Below are 21,891 nucleotides of genomic sequence, written 5' to 3' on the forward strand. Positions count from 1 at the left end.
GAGGCTGGACACCAGTAAAAGCTTGACTAAAACGTTATTGATTAAATCTCTGAATCGTCTACATCAGATACGAGCAAGAACAACGAACGAGGAAGGCTCTTAACGCTACTTTCTGCTTTCATTACACTGGTGTTATAGTCAGGTTCAGGGGAGGCAGAGGAGGAAAAACCTCCTCTATTTCTGAGAGGACACAGGGATAAAAGAGTAATTGGCTGGAATAAAACATTGCTACATCACAGTAGCGTTTATGATATAATTTTTCTTGCTACTAGTGTAAAATAAGATCACACGCTAGTTTGGTTTTCCTCCTGTGCTCCCCGATTTCGAGTCACCAGCTGTCACTGTTTGGTTGTTACAGTTTCCCTGGCATTAAACTGTTGAGTGGCGTGACTCACAAATCAGACTCGCAAAGTACGTGATTTAGCTCTGACCAGCTTTGAGAACAGTGTTCAAAGGGTAAATCCAGATCAGGCGTTGGCTGAGGTGCTTATAGTACAATACTCCTGTTCAGCTCTAACCACCATCAGCAAGCATGCTGCCGCAGTGCTAATATTAAGTTTTCATGATAATTAGAGTTGATAGCGGTCGATCGCCTTCATAAATGAATGTTAAAAGATCAACCTTGTGCGTCAGCAATGCAGCAAAATGACATGCTTCTTGAAAAACTCTATGACATTAATGTATACTCTATTTTGTGTCCCATCAAGGCTACCATGGCTTGTACTGTGAAGAGGAGTACAATGAGTGTCTGTCGGCCCCCTGCCAGAACTACGCCACCTGCAGGGATCTCATCAACGCCTACGAGTGTGTCTGTACACCACAGTTTGAAGGTACGTATGCGCTGTAGGTGTGTTTCAGATGAAGGCGCACATCTGTAAATCAGCTTTACGTCTACATGTCACTGTCACTGTGTTTGTGTTTGTGCAGGCAGACACTGTGAAGTCTACAAGGATCCGTGTCTGAAGATGCACTGCCAGAATGGAGGTCGCTGCGAGAGTTCAGGACTCAACGTTTCCTGCGCCTGCCCACCTGGATACCTGGGTGAGCACTGGTGTCACGATCAGCCTGAATAACAGACCAGCTGTCTGTTAGTAGGATGACATTATTAGTGATGAATGCCAGGATGTGGTAAATAATGCTTTTAAGAGAAGTTGTTGTGTTCAACAAAAGCCACATTCAAGCTCAGTAAAAGAATAAGATGGGAGGCAGAGTTTCCGCTCTTGGCTGCTTCTCTTGCTGTTCTTGAACACAACCTTACCTGTCCACTCAGGGGAGAAGTGTGAGGTCGACATCAACGAGTGCGAGAGCAACCCTTGCCACCACGGAGGCACCTGCATCGACCAGTCAAATGGTTTCACCTGTCACTGTCCACCTGGGTGGGTGGGGCCCAGCTGTGAGATCCGTAAGTCAACCTGTCAGACGCCTCCTGTTCAGCTATTCATCTAAAACCCGACATATGGAAAGTTTCATGCCCCGATGTGTGTGTGTGTGTGTGTGTGTGTGTCAGACCTGCAGTGGAAGCCAGCACACACTGAGGACACCCTGACCAACATGCCCCGCCACTCCCTCTACATCATCATCGGAGCACTGTGCGTGGCCTTCGTCCTCATGCTCATCATCCTCATCGTTGGCATCTGTCGCATCAGCCGCATCGAGTACCAGGGCTCGTCGCGCCACGCCTACCAGGAGTTCTACAACTGCCGCAGCATCGACAGCGAGTTCAGCAACGCCATCGCCTCCATTCGCCACGCCAGGTCAGTGACAGGATGTGAATGTGTTGATTGTAGGTTTACTTTCTGTATTTTCTCTCACTAATAATAATTAATATGTTGGTACTTTTGCTGTATAAATGGGAAGGGAAGTATACTAGACAAAACACTCTCAACTCAAGGTCCACGTACTTTCTGGAGCTTGTGGGCCAAGACGTACAGTCAAACGCTGCAGAACAATCAAGGAAGTCTTTAAACATCCAACAAAATAACTGATGTCATCATCAGGGGTTATTTATTTTTTCTTGGGAGCCCCCCTGACTTTATAGAAGTTATAAAGTCTATAAAGTACAGAAGTCTAGATCACTGAAGTGCTCCTTTAATAAAAGTTACTGTTTACTCAAATCCAAATCCAAGTGAGCTTTATTTGCATGAACATTTGAGTTACACTCTTCCCAAAGCTACATTTTACACAAGAAAACTAAATAGACGACCACAGGATAAGAAATACATTTTAAACATACACACTCTTAATCATCTGAAGCATTAGTGTGGAGCATGTTACAACATATTTTGCTGCAAATACCACACACTAACTTTTGAGAATGAATTAACCCAGGTCATATATTATTTATTTTTTCAAAGAGCATTTCTCTTAAATCCTTGTTTTTCTCACTGAGATTCTGTCTCAACTTCTCTTTGATGAGACAAAGTGAACACAGCCTGGCGTCCCTGGGCTGCTGGTCTGTTCTGCTGTGTCCACTCAGACTGTTTACTCTTAGGCACCACATCAAAAACCTCGTGCAAAGGATGGGCTAGCACTGGGAAATTTGATGATGAATTGATATGAATGCTCTGTTGGTGTTTACGCTTTCTTATTTAGATTCGGCAAGAAGTCCAGGCCTGCCATGTACGACGCCACTCCCATCGCGTACGAAGACTACAGTCCTGATGACAAGCCTTTGGTCACTCTCATCAAGACGAAGGATTTGTAAAACACAACCATCCCAGCTGCACATGTACACATGTGCATCCACACACACATGCATATATACAGAAAGTCAGTATAAATCTTAAAGTATTTCTTAAGAAAAAAAAATAGCAGCAAAACAAAATCGAATGTAAAGAAAAAAAAAAATCCAAAACATACTCTGTAGTTTAAAAAGAACAAATCTGGAATTTGATACATCTATTTTCCTGTCAAAGTCCACGACAAGGCTTTATTGTAGCATAAGAGCATACTTTGCATTACTTAAGTTATTGATTATCGATCAACACTACCAGTAACCTCTGCTGTACAAGAGTGATGACTTTAGTCTGCACCAGACTGTCTGTCTGTCTGTCGGCGGGGAAACAACCCAGGAGCCTAAATTTCTAAGTGTAAACTCAGCCAGCAGTGCTGACAGCAGTCCTTACAGGTGTTGTAGAAATAGCTGCGCTCCTCTCGGTGCAAACATTGTATCTTTTTCTATATCTAAAAGAAAAATCTGCGGTAGGTTGCCTTACTTCGTGCATGGTTAGATTTGGTGTTCTCTCTGCATTATTTTAAACTCCTTTGTACTTGGTTGTTGGTTGTTATGTTTTTTTTCATTGCGGTTGTATATTTCTCTCCGTCAAGATTGTGCCAAATATTTTCTTTGGGGTAATTTGTGGTTAGTAGATCAAATACATACGTGTATAAAATACTAGTCACGGAACGTTTCTTTTTAAAATGCATATTGTCCTGTTCTTTACATGCAAGTTTCTCAATGGTGTATGAATAGTAAAGAAAGTGGGTTTACTGGAGTACTGTGACTCTGCCATCCTACTGTATGTATTTCAGTGATATTTAGGAGAATAGGTAGGTACATTTCTCACTGCACAGAAAAATTGTCGGTTTTACTCAGTGTACCTGTTTATGCCAGTGTACAAATTCACCTCTAGTATTGACAGTGTTGAATAGTTTCTGGGTGAGAGTTTCTTTGCTGGGGTGACCTCCTGCTGGTTTTAGGGGTGGAGAGGAGCAAGGAGGAAGAGGAGGAGGAGGAGGAAGAGAGTGATGATATCGACTCCAGCATATATGTGCTTCTGTGTCCCGCCGATTGGAAAACCCTCCGTGTGTGCAGCTGTGTTGTTCCTCTCAAGGTCAAACAATGTTTTACCAATAGGCTCAGCTAACCCTCAGACTTTTTGTTCTCTCATTTTAAACACAGCAACCACATGATTACCTATTATCTATGTTGAATGATGTAAACAATAAAGATTCAAGTGAAACTACTCGCCTGATGTCTCGTGTGAATACATTTTTATTTAAATCCATCACCGTGTGGTAAAACTTTTGCTATGGACACATTCCAGTCGGTACCAGAGTATTTGGGTTCGACCTCGGGATGCACAATATAGACCACTTAAAATTATAAAATGAGTTAGGGATATTGTTTTTAATTGATTGAACACATTTCATTTGACTTTTATTCCAGGCACATGCATGTATGCACCCATAGCCCAATATCCCTAACTAATTTTGAGTAGTGTACATTGGGCCGACAAATTATGTGAAAATGTATATTATTGGCTATTTATCAGTATGGGTGAAATCATAGCCGATAAATAGAGGCAATAACACAAAGCCAAATTGCTGATTTGGGAGAAACGAGGACTCCTATCACATGCTTGTTTCTGACAAAACAACAACAAGCCATCAGTAACGGCCATTATAGCTGAATGCACTGGTATAAGTTTGTTCACATGTTCGAGGCTGTTGATGGCTTTTCCTTCAGCATATGTTCATCCTGGATGGTTTGTAGCAGCACCTGCAAGTTTCCGCATTACAAAAATGAAAAGACCAGATACATCGTCCAGTTTTCATTGACTAACAGCACTGCTGGGTGACGGTGTATCTGATATCACCATGTTGGAGTCATTCCTATAACATCATAATTCATGTTTAATGCTCCAGGATCATCAATGCAAGCTATGAAACAGCTGTGAAAGTCCTCATCTGGAGCAAACTGTCATGACTGAGAGGGTTAAGTGCAAGACTCACTCACTCAGGAGACTGGGGGTTATTTCCTGTTTGGAACATATTTTTATACATTATGAGTTCACTTATTATTTTCCCTTTCTAATCAGTTTATTTAGGGACCTAAAATACTTGGTTAAATTAAAGAAAAACATGGTTTGGGTAAAATACTGTGCATATGTGCATATTTCTCTGTTTTTTTTTACCTGAGTTGCTAAGCTATGACATGTGATTGGTCAGTTTCATTGATGAACACCAACATGGCAATATGTGCACTGGATAATAGAGAAACCAACTGTGGCTAATTGCTCTGCAAGTTGACCAAAACACTCCAAGATGTCACATTCTTTTTTTTTTTAACTATCTGCCACATTAACTTTTTATAACAGCTACCTTTGTAAGTTTAATCATTGTGGGATAATGTATCTCAGTCTTTATTGAGAAATATACAACACAGGTCTTGTTTTGAGACATTTTAATGCAGAAATGTTGTGAATGACATCCTTAACTCAGCCATGATTAGATGAAACAATAACATGCAGCGATAAGTTTTGGGTGTGATTAAATTGTTTTGGGTCTTAAACAAAAACCAGGACGAGAAAATAAGCTTATTTCTTTAAAGCATCTGTTTCTCCCAAGGTCATACCCACCAGACTGAAGCGTCAGCCGTGGGAAAGACCTTTTATGGAGTGTTGGTAATGTGAACACCCTCAGCGACCTCAGGCTTCATCCAGATGTTCCCCATGTAAACATCTCTAAATACAGACTGCGACTGCGGAGTCATGTCGCTCAACACACCTACATATATTATGTGTGTACGTACGCACACACTGCAAGAGCAGCAGATGTTATTGATGGCCCTCACCTTTGCTCATGGTCTGCTTTGGAGGCCTTGTGCTTGACCTTTGCCCTCTGAATGCTCTGCAGAGTCAGACTGTTTGCTGTTTGGTCTATTAGAGAGATTGTCCTCCTCTTTCAGGACCTCCACCTTGACAGAGTCAGATTCTCTCACTGGGCTGGAGGCACTTATGTGGTTTTATTACAAAACCCAATGTCTAAAATATGAACAAACCTTTGGCAGCAGTGAGATGAATTCATTCAATATTTTCCACAAACTAATGGACGATGCTTCAGTGGATTTTCCAGACCTCACTTTCAGAATAACAAGGTCACACCGAACCAATCTCGACTCCAAACAATCAGACAGACAGAGTGTTTTTGTTACGACTTGTTTTTGAGAAGCTGTAAGAAGATCAAAATGTGTGAGCATGACTGTGGCAATTCACCATAGACTTTGTCCTTAGCTGCCTCAGTGACACTTGGGAATTATGAGAACGGAGGATTTTTAAACTAACCAACATTTTATTGCCACTCGCCTCTGAAATAATGCCACACCATTTATGTTAGCTTTTTATATGATCATTTTCATTTAACTGCATTCCTGCGCTCTGGTCTGGGTGACTAATCCTCTGAGGCCTCGAATTCCTCTTTTTATAATGTGTCATTACGAGTGCCTTCTGGTGTCAAGTTGAAAAATCATTTTTTTAAAAGGTGATTTTACATTAAAATGAATGTGACAGCTGGTAAAAGTTTTTAGCTGAAATTATTAGTAGGAGACTGAGCTCCTCAATTGTTTCAGCAGCTCACACAGTAGCAGCCACTTGAGCCTGAGTTGTGTCAATGCCTGTTTCTTAAAGTGACAAACTCCAAATATGTCACATGAGACACTTGCATTAATTTGGAGTCATGTTTCTGACCATATGTTAAACATATTATATTTCTAAATCTATTCAGAGCTTTTTCACAAGGAACGGCCGCCAGCTCCTGAAAAGCATGTTGATGGGAGTGGTGAGCAGATGTGTGACTCAAGTCATTTGGTCCAATTCTCAAGCAATGTCATTTTTTCTTGGGTAAGTCAGGTTGTATCAGGCCAAGTGACCCCTCGAGATACTACAGTCTTTCCTGCAGTATCTGGCCTTTATAATGAGAATAAACAAGGCATTAGTAGCTGTCTAATAATTGTATTATTGGCCAATTTATCTAACCAGTTCAAAAAGTAAGTGAATCAAATATTTATAATAATTGTTGATATTCAGTGAAATAAATGTTGTCAAACAAAAACCTTAGCCTATTTATTTTTTGATTGCTTCTCAATCAAAACATATTCCCTCCCTATGATCCTTAAACAAGTCAAATAGTAACGACTAAGAAAACACTGAAAATATGAAAACCTAAAATAAAATGAAAACAGATAAGTCATTTCAGACATCATGTCTCAAGTCCAGTGATGAGTCCAAGTCGACTCTCAAGTAATTTCTTTTGTGTCAAGTTGTTAGTCACCAAAACCAGACTGGACTGGAGTCCAAGTCAAATTGAGTCCACATCTCTGGCAGTGAGTGAACCAAACCAGAAAAGTTGCGAGCCATAAACCAAAACAATTACCTGAAAGACGCTAGATTGTGAGAGGAGCTGCAGGGTCAGGTGGGTCCACTATACCTACAGTCAAAGCTTCTTTCCTGTGTAAGAATATCCAGTTGTGTACCTTTAAAGGTAATATTTGTAAGAAAAGTAGATTTTGGAGCACCAATATTTGACGAGTCTGGAATGAGACTGAAAAATCAACTTTTCTTAGAAAATAGGACCTTTAAATGTCATTTTTGTTTTAAGAACATTATAATAACATTGATTGTCTGTACCTGGGATTAAGCGAAGCAGCACACTACCAAAACGTGACATCTTGAAGCATAAATAACAACATGTGGTCGAGCTTAACCTGTCATGAATAAGCTAAAATAAAGCAATGAAACAAATCCTATCATCACAACAAGCCGCAAATGTGAGCCTGTTTATGCTCGAGGCTCAAAAATCACGTCTCTCTAGCTCGAATCCTCGAGTTCCCTGAATCACGTGAACGCAGCAGCAGGAGCCGAGCGCCGCCACAGCGCCGGCAGCTCCACCTGCTGGCCGCTGTGAGAGCTGCAGCCAGGCGGAGCAAACACATCCTTCATTACCGAGCAGTCCGGAGAGAAGGAGGACAGAGAGGCGAGCCGTGAAAGCGAACAGATGTGAGCCGGACTACGAGGAGAGCAGCAGCTGTAGTGAAGACGGAGCACCTCTCTTTCTGCTAATATGTGGCAACCCGCGTCGGAGCGATTGCAGGTAAGACGTGAAGCGTTTACTGTCGACAGGAGATTCATCCGCTGGAGCCCGCCGTGTGTGTGCATGGCTCCAGCCTGGAGAGACTTGCTACGGTTTGTGAGCAGCTACAGATGTTATTGTTTTAAATATATATGTGTGTGTGTCGTTAGTCGTCTTTTAAACGTGAATCATGTGTGTTTGCTCATCTCTATGTGTCGGTGCTGCGTTTAAACGCACCTATCCACGTTACGCAAGTAACAATGTGCAGCTCCCGCTGCATTCCTGTGCTGATAAACCGCTGGAGATCTGTCTTTAAATCACAAACATACACCAGCTTTTTGTTTTTCTTTTATAAAATGGCTGTTTTGTCCCCTCACAGGCCTGTGTCAGTCTTTCAGTCACACTAACCCACTGACTGCCACTGCAGGCCTCCTCCTCCTGTTGTCACTCTTTATTTTCCCTTCACGTTGTCACATCAGGATGCTTATTATAATCTCTCCGTTCCTGTGTGAGATGGATAAAAAAAAATGAGAGAGAGAGAGCGCAGACTGTGGTCAGGAACCTGCCGCCTGTGTGACCTGTTGAGAGAGAGAGAGAGAGAGAGAGAAAAAACAGCGTTAATGACACGTAGTTTGATATCCAGGGGCAAGCCGTGCACCGAGCCTGGCTTCACGTCTCCTGCAGACGTAATGCTCTCCAGATGTCGGCCTGCGGACTGCCTGCCAAGTGAACTTGCACAATCCCCTCTTCTGCCCAGGCGTCAAGAAGATGGAAACACGAATTATTAAAAAGAACCGAGAGTTCCGGTGCTCAGATGTGGAGTTAAGGGGCCACTGTAAATGATCCCGTGAACACACATCTGTATGACCCCCACGGCTCTGTGATTAAAGTGGCACTATGTGGTTAAACACTGAGAGTTTTCATATTTACAATATCAATTAGGGGATAATACAAACTGAGATATATTTATCTTTCCCATAACTGATAAACAAGCTGTTCTCAGAGGAAAATAAGGTCCCAGAACACTGTGTGAAGCTAGAGAGGTGGCGGGGTCCGCCACATATAAACAAAGTCAAACAGTATGAAACTGTGTTGTCCTTTTAAGCTCAGTTTGTTTATTCAATCAGTCCCGCCATGACTACAGATAAAAAAAAAAGTCAATGAAGATCTTTCTCACCTAAAACTACAGACTGCACCTTTAATTCAAACACCACAGCTGTAAACTCATGGATGGCTCACATTCTGTGCTTTATAAATGAGCTGTTATTGATTAATCGCATTGAACACTCGTGTTGTGATCTTTGGATGAACCCGGAGTGCTTTGGACCACCACCACCGGGCTTCAGTGTCGTGCTCAACAAGTGTCACAAAGCCATCACATATCTCACATTTTCCGCGGCTCCAGTAATTCTTTTCAGTCGTGCCAACTAACCGACAGTTGAAGAAAAAAAAAAAAAAGTACCATCAACAGTCATGTAACGCAGGCTTGAAATAATTGATGAGTGTAATTTATTTACTTGGTTATTCACCAGAGCTGGAATGATTAATTGATTTGAGTAAATTTTAAGCAAAAAAAGAGTCAAAATCATTTGATTCCAGCTTCTTAAGTGTGAGTATTTTATGGTGTCTTTATTCCCCTGTGACAGTTAACTGAATATCTTTGGGTTGTGGACAAAACATGACATTTAAGGACGTCATCTTGGGCTTTGAGAAATGATGAACAGTTTTTTTCACAAGAGCATGACCGGTACTTGACTTTCTTAGCCAATGCCAAAACCAATATTAGGGAGTGAAAAATAACCGATATGGATACAATTTGGCCGATATATACACATTTTTCGTGGTTATCAGACATTTGTGACAGTTTAACAGCCGACTTTATTGGGGAAAACGTTGGGGTTGCGAGATGACTGTAGAGAAAACAATAAACTAACATATTTTAGACTCCAGTAGCATAATAGTTTGATGACATTGCCTGTCTTCATGACAAACTTGCCTTAAAATGGATTCTGTTGAGTCTTTTTTGGCGCTTTTTATGGGGGGGGGGGTCGCGACTCAAAAAGGTTGAGAACCACTGGTGTACGATGACAATGAAACAGACTCATTAGTTGCAACCGTTTTGTTCACGACTGTATGTATTTTGAATCTATCCCCGGTCCACCGCCTCAACGCTGTCTTCTCTCAAAACAGAGTGATAGAACTAGCATGTGGTGTTAACCCTGGGTCAGCGTACCCAACCCTAACACGGTGCAGCAGAGCTATACTGTGCAGAACAGCACGGTGCATCATGCATCCTCTCTGTGTGAATGAACAGATATGACTTTACCGCTCCTACAACTGGGAAACATTTGGATTCAGATTCTGTGTAAAACAGTGGTCGAAACTATTCATCGCCACATTCTGATGATTTACACTCGACGATCAGTTTGCTTCCCATGGGGAGTGTGACTCTGAGCCTGTGAGAACAGTTAGAGGGCCTCTGATGGGAGCTTTTCTAAAGTCTGAGAAAATACCACCAGGACTCTCTCAACTTGGCCTCGGAGAGTATGCTGCAGGGAGTCTGCTCGACAAACAGGGAAACGTGGGCATTTATCTCGAGTTATTGTGATTATCAGATTCCGACGTGCAAATAAGCGCTCACGCCGACATCCAAGTTTCCATCTCAGAAACGATCACGGTTTCATGGTATACGGTATTACACAGTGATTATTATCAGCTACCATGATCCTAAAAGGAATGAAAACAGAAAGGGTTTTTGGTCGAACAAAAGCGTTATTATACAGTAATTTCACAAAATATCCTCACAGACCTGAAACTTGACAAAAACCTAAACACTAATACTATATGTAGAACTCAATACTGGAGATAAGCACATGTACGTGGTATGATTACCACCAATTTTCATACCTCAGCCAAAGGTACAGCCAAACTGTAACATATGGCTCAATCCCATTTCTAATCTTTACCCCTGCCCTTGTTTTCGAATGCCCCCCTGCCCCTCAGCTACAATGGGTAGTGGTTTAACTCTCCTCCTATGAAATGGGACAACCCTTCAAGACCATCATACGTCATCAGTTGTCGATGGCGCTTATGTACATCCTTCGCCTCTTTGGACAGTTACAATATGAAATCTAACAAAAATCCAGCGGTTCACCGCAGCTGGATTTTTGTTAGATTTCAGGCGTCATAAGGCATCAAAGGTGGGGATGCAACATTGAAATACGTCAAACTGCAGGAATGTCGTGCACAAATCAGCTATAACAATGTAACATGAGCTACCTAGCTATTGAACTACCGAGACTAGTAGCGACTGTTTTACGCTCATTATAAAGAAAAGGAAAACCCTCAGAAAGACGACACAGAGGCAAGGTTTGTGGAAAGTGGGTTCAGTTTATTCCTGGACAGACCAAGCATTTATATGTCTCAAGATCTGTTGACATAATCACACCTGCGTAGTGGTGACCTAGACCACCACCAAAATGTCACGGTGATCACCTCATTGTTTCATATCCTTCCTAGCATTATTTCATGTACTTACCAATAATCTTTCCAGAACTTGTGTGTGTGTGTGCGTGTTTGCTCATGCATGTGTGTGTGTGTTCATCCTTGTTGCCTTGACCATACGTCCTGGTGCAACCGGTGCAAACTTCCTGTTTTGCACCGGTTTGGAGAGTTTTGGCATCTCCATGCGGTTATGTGTGTGTGTGCTTATTAGGTGTGGTGTCATTCGTATTTCCCAGTCTTTTGTTTATCACACATTCACATTCAAAGGTCAGTACTGGTCACTTAGTCCGGGCCAGAATTCTCAATATAATCCCCCCGAAACTGAACAATGTGCGTGAGGGCGAAAAAAACCTATACTCTTATAAGGATTAAAAAATTCCCCCACGGCCCCCAGATTCGCTTTTACTTTAAATGAAATGGACGACCACCTAAGGCTCACATTGTTTACATGAGTTGATCATACAATGTTTATACATGTTGCATATACACATTTTCTTTTCTTATAAATGTTACGTAAGCATGGCCGAATATTAGCGTTTGCCTGCGGTGTGCAGTTATGTGTAACTTAGACGACTATAAAATGGAATAATATCATTCAGAGCGTAATATTAAAACTTGAATGAATATTGTACGAAAACAACAATATTTGTTCGAAAGAAACATTTCCATCTTTCATTATTCTTCGTATGGATCCAGTAACGCTGTTAAATGGGGAACATCCCAAAGTCAGAGCTTTTAACCTTCTCATTCCTTCCATACACATATTATAGTACTGATAATTAAACACTTCTTGACCTGATATAAACTTCATAAGTTTGACAAATATTAAGTCATCATGACACCGTTGACCCAATATATGACTCGTGCACATCAAAACCTTGCTTATGGCAGGTTGTAAAACAGAATATGGTCCATTATACTGTCACACAAAATTAGAACAGATTTCAACTATAATTTGTTGATTAAACTTCAGAATATGCATAATACATTTTTGATTATACTGCTTTTGTCCTTTTATACTTTTCGATCAGTCCATTCGCAAATAGATGCCTGGATTGGAGGCCCACATAGTCTCAACACTTAGTGAACACACAAAATGGCGGGGTAGGGCTAAGTTGTAGGGGATAGGGGTGTATAAGGATTGAGCATATGATCTTTTTGAACACTGATAGATCCAACATGGAGCTTCTTAATATGGTCGTTCTAAACACAGGAATCGCTCCCATCCATGCAATACGCAATGAATGCAGCAGTACCTGGCAGCGAGGGTCGAATGACTATTAAGTGGCGTAGTAGGAAATGCACGATATGGAAGTGCCATACTTGCTGGAGGAAAAAGGTAGATTACTCTTAATAACCTGCAGTTCCTGGCTCGCAGCAGCAGCTTACCTCCTGGAGACCAGCTGTGGCCAAAAGTTGATAAAGAGTTTGGAATGTCTCCGCTGTCCACTTCAAAACTACGACACGCTGATTGGCAACGTTTAACTTGATGGATGACTTTGGTGGAGAATTTGGAGGATAAACAAAGCCTACCCAGGTTTACCGAAAGCCATTATGAATAACAGTCGTGGCAGTCCATGATCGTTTGGATCGGTAACTGGAAGGTTATAGTTCAGTGAAAAAGCAAACAGCAATACCTGCCTGCTTTGTGCCCTTCCCCTATTCTGGGGAACGACGGTGTTTTCTCGAGCCCACGTCAGGTAGCTGATCCAGAATGTACTAGTGTTTATTATCTTCTGTTTTGTTGTTTTCATTCACTGTGGCATCCGTCCATATTATTCTCACTTGTGCTGTCCTCTGTTGCCATAGCAACACCTGATGTCTTGCTGCATTTTTGTCTCACGCTCAGGCGGGAAGAGGAGGGGAAAAATGAGATAGATGGAGGTGTGGGGGTGAGGAAGAGATACAAGTCGCATCACCAACGCCGAGCTGCTTACTTGTTTACAATAAGAAGTGTTTTGGGAGCAAAGTGTGTGTGTGTGTGTGTGTGTGTGTGTGTGTGTGTGTGTGTGTGTGTGTTACGATGCTGTGTGTTGCTGCTGCATCGTGCCTTTCTGTTTTTCTCTCTGTGTCCATTTCCACATCCCTCCTGCCTCTCGCTGACCACATGCCTCCATCAGTTTCGGGGGGCCCTTCCTCCCCAGGCAGAGGCTATGTTAGTTCAACGACGGATTGCTCAATATGCAGTGGTCTGGGCACAAATGCACACACAAATGTAAGTTGGCAGGCAGGTTAAGCACGCATACACAAAAAAACATCATGCTTCCCTTTTGATTATCCCTAGGGCTACCAAACATGTTTTTTCCTCGAGTCAGCAGCTCTTTCTTTAGCCATGGTTTCCACTTTTGACACTTTAATGTGTGTGACACTGACAAACAGAGCACATAAAAAGATGTGGACCTGACAGTGCTGAAATAGCTGACTGAGGTCAAACACGGTGAGAACCAGCCACTGTCTGTGCATCTTAACTTCTTACTTGTCTTTATTTGTTTGTACCTCCGTCTCTTGGTCTGTCTGTCTCTCTCTTTGTCTGGCTGAGGTTGTTTTGTGGCCACAGCTATGTTGTTGAGACTGTGTCCTTGGTGGCAAAAGGAATCCACGAGCAGACTGGCACAAAATTCCCATGGTTCCCTCGACACGTTGATTTTTTCAGCCAGCTCACATTTGCCTCTTGTGAACAAATAGCTTTTGGCGCACTGGTTTGGCTCTTCGTATTTGATGAATGGGCATAATCTCCTGTTTGCGGAAGTTATAATTTTTCAAGGATTTACATTTGACAGAAAGTTTTATCCTTCCCATTTGTCATGAGCGAACTGTCGCAGCTGTGTAATTTAGGTTTTTGTTCTTTAGCTTTTCCTTCTGCACAGACCATTTCCATAGCTCATCCTTTCTGGCTTTGTTTTTCTTTTGCTTTAATGTTGTTTTTAAGGGTTCAGATTTCCATTTGCTAGGAATTGTGGTGCTAAAAAGATGCACCCAATTGGTCTATGCAGAGAGGTATGTTACAGTTAAACGTATCAGGGCTGCTACTAATGATTAAGGAGTAATTGATTTGTCATTTAGTCTGTAAAATGTCAAAAGATTGTGAAAAATGCTTCTCTCAAATTTTCCAGCACTCAAAATGACATCTTCAAAATTCAACCAACAGTCAAAAGTCCAAAGACTTTTAATTTACTGTCATAAAAGACGGTGCAATATGTAAGAATTGGCCACCTGTTGAATTTATACTCCAAACAAGTAGGGGGCAGCATATCACCAGAGTAGCTGCTACATATTGCAAAAAGAAGCTAGAACCAGCAAATGTTTGCTTTCAAAATGACTGAAACTAACAGAAATAATAGGCGGCAACTAATTTTCTTTTAATCACGTAATCAACTAATTGAAGTATAGTTGCGCTTGAGCGCTAACAACCTGATTGGTTATCCAGCTACCATCAGGTTGAGGGTTCATAGCTAAGAGGAGAAAAGCAAAAACTTACTCAAAATCACAACACATACTTGAACACATTGTTTTAGTTTTTAAACTCTGAGAATTTGTTGGTATTTTATCAAAATAATTTGCGCAGCAGTGTCTGAGGTGTAGCATGAATGGACCCAAATGCAAATTAAAGTTGTACAAGCCTTATCATAAGCTAGTTAGTGCTGTCTGATGGAAACACACTGGCCTCTGATGAATGAACGAACAGATGACAGGCCATTAAACCTCCAGTGAAATTACAGGAGGTGAAAGTATGCTCTTTCTTAAAAATGACAAGTGCATATATTGGACATCCTGTACACTGTTTTCTATCAGATAGAAGGTGAACGATGAACCACATCTAAACTATCCATGTCCTTGACAGTGGATGTTTTTTGTCATGAGCAGGTCGTTTCTCTTTGCCCCTGACTCTGTGCAGACTATTTAAGACTTTCCTGTGGGTTCATTGTTTACGTCAAAGACTTGTTGATGTTTTTACAACCAGCCAGAGATTGCCACCCCCAGGCTCTGAGGTTTGGGTACTTTAATAGCCACTTCCTTTTGCAGAAGTAACCACCCAATCACGACATCTTATCATCAGCCTTCTCCCTCCTACACGCTCCAGTGCTCCAATCATGGTAGAGAAAAACAGCTCTTCCTCTGCGTAGGGACCTCCCACAGTCCACTTTGGGTTGAGCCCCTTCAGACATCTTTCCTCTCGTAAACTGTCCCAGGATCAGAGGGGGAGGCTGTAAACACATAGAATGACAGCTTAGAAAGTTGCACTGCCTGATCCTCACCATGCAAGGAACTGGAGGGGTGCATCGTACTTTTAGCTTGAGGAAGTAACTACCACCGCATGCTGAGTGAACAACCTCCTCCTCCTCTACCTGTGGACCATAGCGCAGTTCTTCAGTAAGGCCGCAGAAGGAAGGATGTGTTCGCGTGTAGAAACGAGATACAAACAAGGGCTGGATAGAGCTGGTGGCCAGTCCAGAATGACGCAATTTTTGTTAAGCTTCAAAGTAAGGACATTGTTTGGAAGGACATGGTCTGTTGGTTAAACTGGCCCCGTTTTGAGGAGCAAATTCACGAACAGTTCATTTGATGTATATCTCTAGCAGATGTGCTGTTTACTCGCTGGCGAATGGCACAACAGAAGAAAAACAATGATTCAAAAGTTAGCCATTCACAAAATATTTCCATGTGGGATGTGGTGATGCTGGTTTGATGTCTGTTGTTTTGTTGTTTGGACAGAGCTTTTACGACTGTGTGCCCATTCGGTTATTGTCTTTCACACACTCAAGGACGCATGAGCCATGGGTGACAGGAAGCACATTTCTGCCAAGGATTTCCTACTTTTCCACTGATCTAAGAAAGAAAGATGCCAACGAACCAGCAAAAGGCAGAAAAGAAGCCTGCTAGCAAGCAAACGTGGATGTAAATGCAGGTTCTAAGTTTTTTAAAACATTGGCTTTGCAGATGTTTTCTTGTTAGGCCTCAAGAATACACACGAGTGTAAGGGCATGCAGCAAAAGTGCACCCAACTGCTTCCAGGCAAGTTGCAGTGACATCAGATGGGCTTTGTCATCATTCAGGGGCAAACGGTAGTTTTCTGTTCCTCTTCTAGATCAGAGCCATCCTGTTTTTCAAGCAATAAGCTGCAAATGCAAACTTGGAAAACCCATGATGATAAGTATCTAAAGTATCTCCGACAGCCGTTGCTCAGTGCAATAGTAAACAGAAACTCTCGGCTTCCTGACCAAACATGATGTTGTGTCGCCCCAAACTCAAACCCTTAGCTGACACCAAACATTTGCACCTCCCACGAAACAGTATCCTTTATTCACCTAGTGACCATCCCAACAGTTTTATGACGCTCTTCTAACCCTAACTCTTCAATTGAATGGTCCTCCTTTGGCAATTGAAAACATGAGATGCAGAACAGATGACCTGATAACAAACAGGGATGTCCTACTGTCTCTGCCAGCACCCGACAGACCAATAGCTCTTTCATCTTGGAGCCCGAGACATGTGCATCTGGGTTTGGTGTATGCAGATGTGACCGAGGCAGGCTAATGCTGTAGACAAACTGTTTTTTGTCTTGAGGTCTGTGTTAAGCTCCGAACCGTGCTTTACATGACAAACCATGTTTTGAATTTTCAGGATGACTCTTTTGTGCGTCCAAGGGGCATTTTTTTTTAGATTGTCATGCTTCTTAGACACGAAACATCCATCCGTTTTGCTTCTGCTGGTTTCTTAACATTATTTCCAGCTGTTTTCTACTGTTAATCATCATCACATCCCTATAACCCCTATTTTGTGAGTGTCAGTAGGCGTGGCAGAGGTCTGTTTTTACCCTGCTATGCAGTGTCCTACCATGAGATTGACCCGAGAACCTTTTTTTTCTTGTAAGAATGCTCCCTCGGGGGGCCAAAAGTTTAACTTACCATCTGTGACCTGTTAAGCTCATCACTGCAGGAGTCAAACTGCACCAAGACACTCTCCAAAGCCCTGTCTGCTTGGAACTGATTGTTCAAGTATTTTCCAGGATTTACATATTTTCACATGCAGAATTCACAATTATTTTATGGTAGAGACTCTTTGAAAATTAGCATGTGCACTTGTCTTGATGACACTTGTGATTCCTAGCAGTAATCAGAGACATACTTGACGCGCAGCCATTCAGAATTAGCTGGCAGCACTGGGTCTGTGTGACCTTGGTCGTCCGCTCAATTTTAAGTACTAGTGCTTCTCTCAGGCAAAAGGTCCGCCTACATAACATATTGTGGGATAGTTTATGTACTGATTTTATACATATTATACAGATCCATAAAATATAAACGATTAAATTGTTGTAAAAGTTACAGGGAGGAGCGGCTCTTGAAATGTTGGGCCAAGTTCCTTTTTATTGTAACTTCTTTGCCCTATAAATACAAGTTAATCACATGGGTACAGGCAGCAATGAGTCAGTGTTGATGCGTCAAGCTTTATAGTCATACTGCTAAATATGTAGACCCTTAATGTTATGACAGCAGTTTGATTGGATTAACAGCCAGTCTAAATATATATAAAGAGTGGAAGTAATAAAACTTAATAAGTATAAATATATGTAACGGTGGTCAGTAATTAGTAATAAAAAGATGCAATGAAAATGCATGTGAATGTGAAGAAAAGATGCAGACTAGAGCGAGATAGTTATGGGGTGTGTCATATACTTAAAGATAAGACTTGTTCATTCACATGCATTACATAGAATCTTTTCTCATTTATGTGAATTGTTGAGAATCGGGATCCAAGATGAATGTGCGCTAGCCTAAACTGTTTGTTTTATGTAGCTTTGCCTTTTTAAAAGTAGAGTATATCTTGGCTCTGTGACTGTACAGTAATAGCTGAATACATTACAGAAGGTTCGCCCTCTGTAATGGAATAATTAACAGCTGCACTGAGGAAAATTCATCTCAGTGATTGTTTTGAAATGGTCCTTCTGGATCCATCAAAACAGGGAAACCTGGTTTGGAGGAGAAATCATGCGCTTCATTGGCTGACTCAAGTATAAAATGGATATCAGTACTAACAAGGAAAAATTCTTGGCAGTTTTCAGTACATGTGGGCTGGTTTTCAGAAGCATGTCGCAGTCAAAAAAGATCCCAGGGAATGGTGTTGAGGACGTGATGCCAGACAAGGTGTTGGGTATCACTTATCAAACCTTGGCAGAGTTGTGAAACTTTTAAAGATCCTACTATGAGATTTCTAAACATGTCCTCATAACAAAAAAGAAAGTTGGTCATTTGCCAATGACTCCCAAAACAGCATATGTGACCATTGGAGAGTACCAGCGGCAGGTGTACCAGACGAGCACAGTTTTGTCCGGTTTTGGCACCAAAACTACTCGGCTAGGTTCATGAACAGAACATGGTTTGCTTAAAGTTCAGTTTTGTACTTACGTGAACTTTATTGACTTGTTTGGGAAGAGGGTATTTTTGATAAATATTATTTGAACTTGCCAAACCCTAACCTGCAAAATGCCACCAGGATAAAGTCAAGCTGTTTTTGTAAAATAGGAGAATTTGAAACTATAAATGACAGTTGCCATGGTATAAATCCAAATTATCTGTTGATCTTTACAGATCCAGATAACAGATAACATAGGCATAGCCGTCAGTGCTGAAAAAAAATGCATTCACATAAATCAATATCAAAAGTCATATTAGATTGGGATTTGTAGAATGGTGACACCCCTAATTCATAGTGACATCAAAACTAATCTGAGAGTGTCAATCAGATATAAATATTCAATGTGTAGACGTCTTTCACTTAAAACAAACATTTACATAACATGTGTGGAGATCGGGCCCCTGAGTGATTGCTCAAGTGTCGATCTTAAAACAAGGTTGTTTTTCATAATCCTGAAAGAGGACCGTTATTTTGAGATTTGAGGTTTTCTTCTGACAGCAGCCATTGTTTAGCCTTTAGATCTCAAGTGTAGACAAGACCCTTGTCTTGTAACCAACTCAGAACCCACCCAACCCACACTGCCGTGATGGTGGAGACAGAAAACCTGCCTGGGTCCAAGTCAATGTCAGAAATAGAATCAATAACAGCAGTAACTTGATGAGGAGACTATCGGGACTTGAGAAATAAAAAACAATGAAATACTGTGAAAATATTATGAATAGAATTCCAGTATTACTCCACAAGCGGCCCCTCCGCTCAGGGTTTTTGCTCCTGGTGGGGGGTGGAGGAGTTGGGGAGTCCACCACAGTCCCCCACCTCCTCGTCTCTCCGTACCGGGGCCAACCGCAGGAATGCGAGCCGCTGTCAGGAAGCTGTAAAGTGCTGACGCGGAGGTCAGCGAGCGTTTACACACATGTGGCTTTACTTTCACAACTCCATCTTGCTTTTTTCTCCTTTTCTCCGTCATCTGCTCCTTGTTCTTTTCTTGCCATATCTTCCTCTTTCCTGACAGCCCCCCCTTTATTATTCTTCTCTCAACATGAAGGTTCAGATGTGGTCCCAGTGGTCCTGTTTCTGCTCCAACAGGTTGTTTGTTGTACTGTAGGGCATCGTCATAGTATTAGACCTGTTAGCTGTAGGACACTAAGTTAGCTGTATGGTACAAAACATGTCATTTGTCCATGCATTATTTCACAAATCTTTTGGACCCCAAAATCTAATTTGTTCAAGCCACAGGCGAGGACAAAGACAATCAAGATACAATATGAAAATCTTAAAATGATAAAAATATAGTAGGACAGTTCCTAGTATTAATAGGGTGGTGGTAAAACAATCAAATGGATGTACCAGTAATTGTGTCACAGGCACTGATGAGCCAAACTGCAATTACCGATTCTTGGAAAAACACAATATCCTCACAAATATTTTGAATTCAATACGTGTAGTATATTTATGTAACAATATTTCATGCAGTGGTGTCGAATTTAGAAACTGGACACCAGACCTGCTTCTTGAAGTTGATTGAGGATTTTCCTACTTGGCTCCTCCAAACAAACCAACACTGAAGATTGATGAGAGCCTCTGTTGGCAGGGTTGACTGTTTTCATCGGCTGAAAATGTTGACCATCTGCTGCATAAAAAATTGACATTGTGCAGGTCCAACTTGGAAAACAGCTTTGAAGTGCCAAACAGAAAAGGAAAAAAGTGAATGGAAGCATTTGTAAAGGTTGTCTGCACTAAACAGAACAGTGGATGACGAGATTACTGTCTGTCACTAATAGTTTTTATATTTTGTACATTTCCATCAATGTTTTCCAATGTGATAACTTCTGAATGTGCTTAAAAGCACATTGATGGAAAAACAGCTACTGACAACGCTTACATGCTGATGTTAAGCAGGTATAATGTTTACCGTGTTCGCCTTAGTTTAGCCTTTAAGCATGCTGACATTTCATTAGTACAGCTGAGTGTGGTGAGGTTAAGTTTTGCAGGTATTCAGTCCCAAGTATTGGACGAATAAAAACGTTGACCTGGTGATGGCGCTGTCTGAAAGGTAATCACCAAAGTCCAAGGTGGGAACCAAAGTCTTTAAGATTAATCATCTGGGGACCATGAATATCGGTGTAAAATGTCATAGCAGTCCAGATAACAGTTGTTGAGATATATCAGTCTGGACCAAGGTGGCAGACTGACCTACAAACCAACATAGTCACAGATGGACAGATCGACATCGCCACAGAGTTATGAAGCTAAACAAGCTTGCAGGTCAGAATCAAAGCAGTTCCCCAACATGGCATCTTTTTTTAGTCTTTGAGTGCAGCTGTGGCAAGTTGAAGGAGCAATTTGTCAGAACTCGCCAAAGACAATCTTGTTTCTTCGATCGAAATAAATCCTAGTAAGAGGTGAAAATATTCCAGCTCTACACACCACTTTCACACCGTTGCTGATGTCCGACTCTGTAAATCACCTCCATTCTGTCTCCCCCGGTGTCCAACTGTCCTTAGTCGGTCTTGGATGCTGTGTTCAGTCTCAGTTATGTATCCAGCTGTGTTCACTCTCACTTCCTCAGGCTGCCAAATCCAGTTCAGCTGGGCTCCGTCGCCTGTGTGACTCCCCCTGTGATCCGAGGTCTCAAGCCCAGACAAACACCGTCTCCACGGCTAACTGAGCCATGAGCTAATTAGCAGTAGCTAGCTACGGCCAAGGTTAGCTAGCAAAGAGCAGCTGTTGTTGGTTACTGTGGTGATATGCTGCCCCCTATGTTTTTGGAGCTACCTTCAAATTCTGACCAGATTCGACAAATCACACCTCTAAACAGATCCTGCAGACGTATTCAAAATCTGTTAAAACTGCTACCAAGAAATTGCAAAGTGAGGAACAAATTGATATGAAAAGTATCAGATTTTAAACGCCTGCAGGTGCAGTATACTTCAAGGTTATTGCCCATGTGTAAGAAATGATTTCCACTGACTTACTGCCAGCGATATGTGATCTTTGATAATGGAGGGTGGCTGCAGACACACAGCCAAGCAGACATGCCATTTCATTAGCTGCTGAGTTCGGTCTCGACTATTTCCAAAAAAGCCCAGAAATTCCACGGGGCCAGATCCACCATGTGGTTCTGCT

The 21,891-nt window shown here is 41.8% G+C and overlaps 2 protein-coding genes across 2 annotated transcripts in view; both read left to right on the forward strand.

Moving 5' to 3' along the window:
* Positions 1–3,965, forward strand: part of dner (delta/notch-like EGF repeat containing) — a 54,349-nt gene extending 50,384 nt beyond the window's left edge. Inside the window, 5 exon segments of the mRNA XM_084352176.1 lie at positions 708–830; positions 928–1,041; positions 1,271–1,402; positions 1,508–1,754; positions 2,593–3,965. Of these exon segments, the coding sequence (XP_084208302.1) occupies positions 708–830; positions 928–1,041; positions 1,271–1,402; positions 1,508–1,754; positions 2,593–2,704 (728 nt within the window). The 3' untranslated portion in view covers positions 2,705–3,965.
* A 3,742-nt stretch (positions 3,966–7,707) lies between these two features.
* The window catches only part of pid1 (phosphotyrosine interaction domain containing 1), a 33,510-nt gene continuing 19,326 nt past the window's right edge, over positions 7,708–21,891 (forward strand). The window contains exon 1 of the mRNA XM_084350620.1: positions 7,708–7,869. Coding sequence (XP_084206746.1) covers positions 7,840–7,869 — 30 coding nt within the window. The 5' untranslated portion in view covers positions 7,708–7,839. The remainder of the gene's footprint in view (positions 7,870–21,891) is intronic.

Source organism: Pagrus pagrus (assembly GCF_965226575.1).
Source record: "Pagrus pagrus genome assembly, chromosome: 4".
NCBI lineage: Eukaryota > Metazoa > Chordata > Actinopteri > Spariformes > Sparidae > Pagrus > Pagrus pagrus.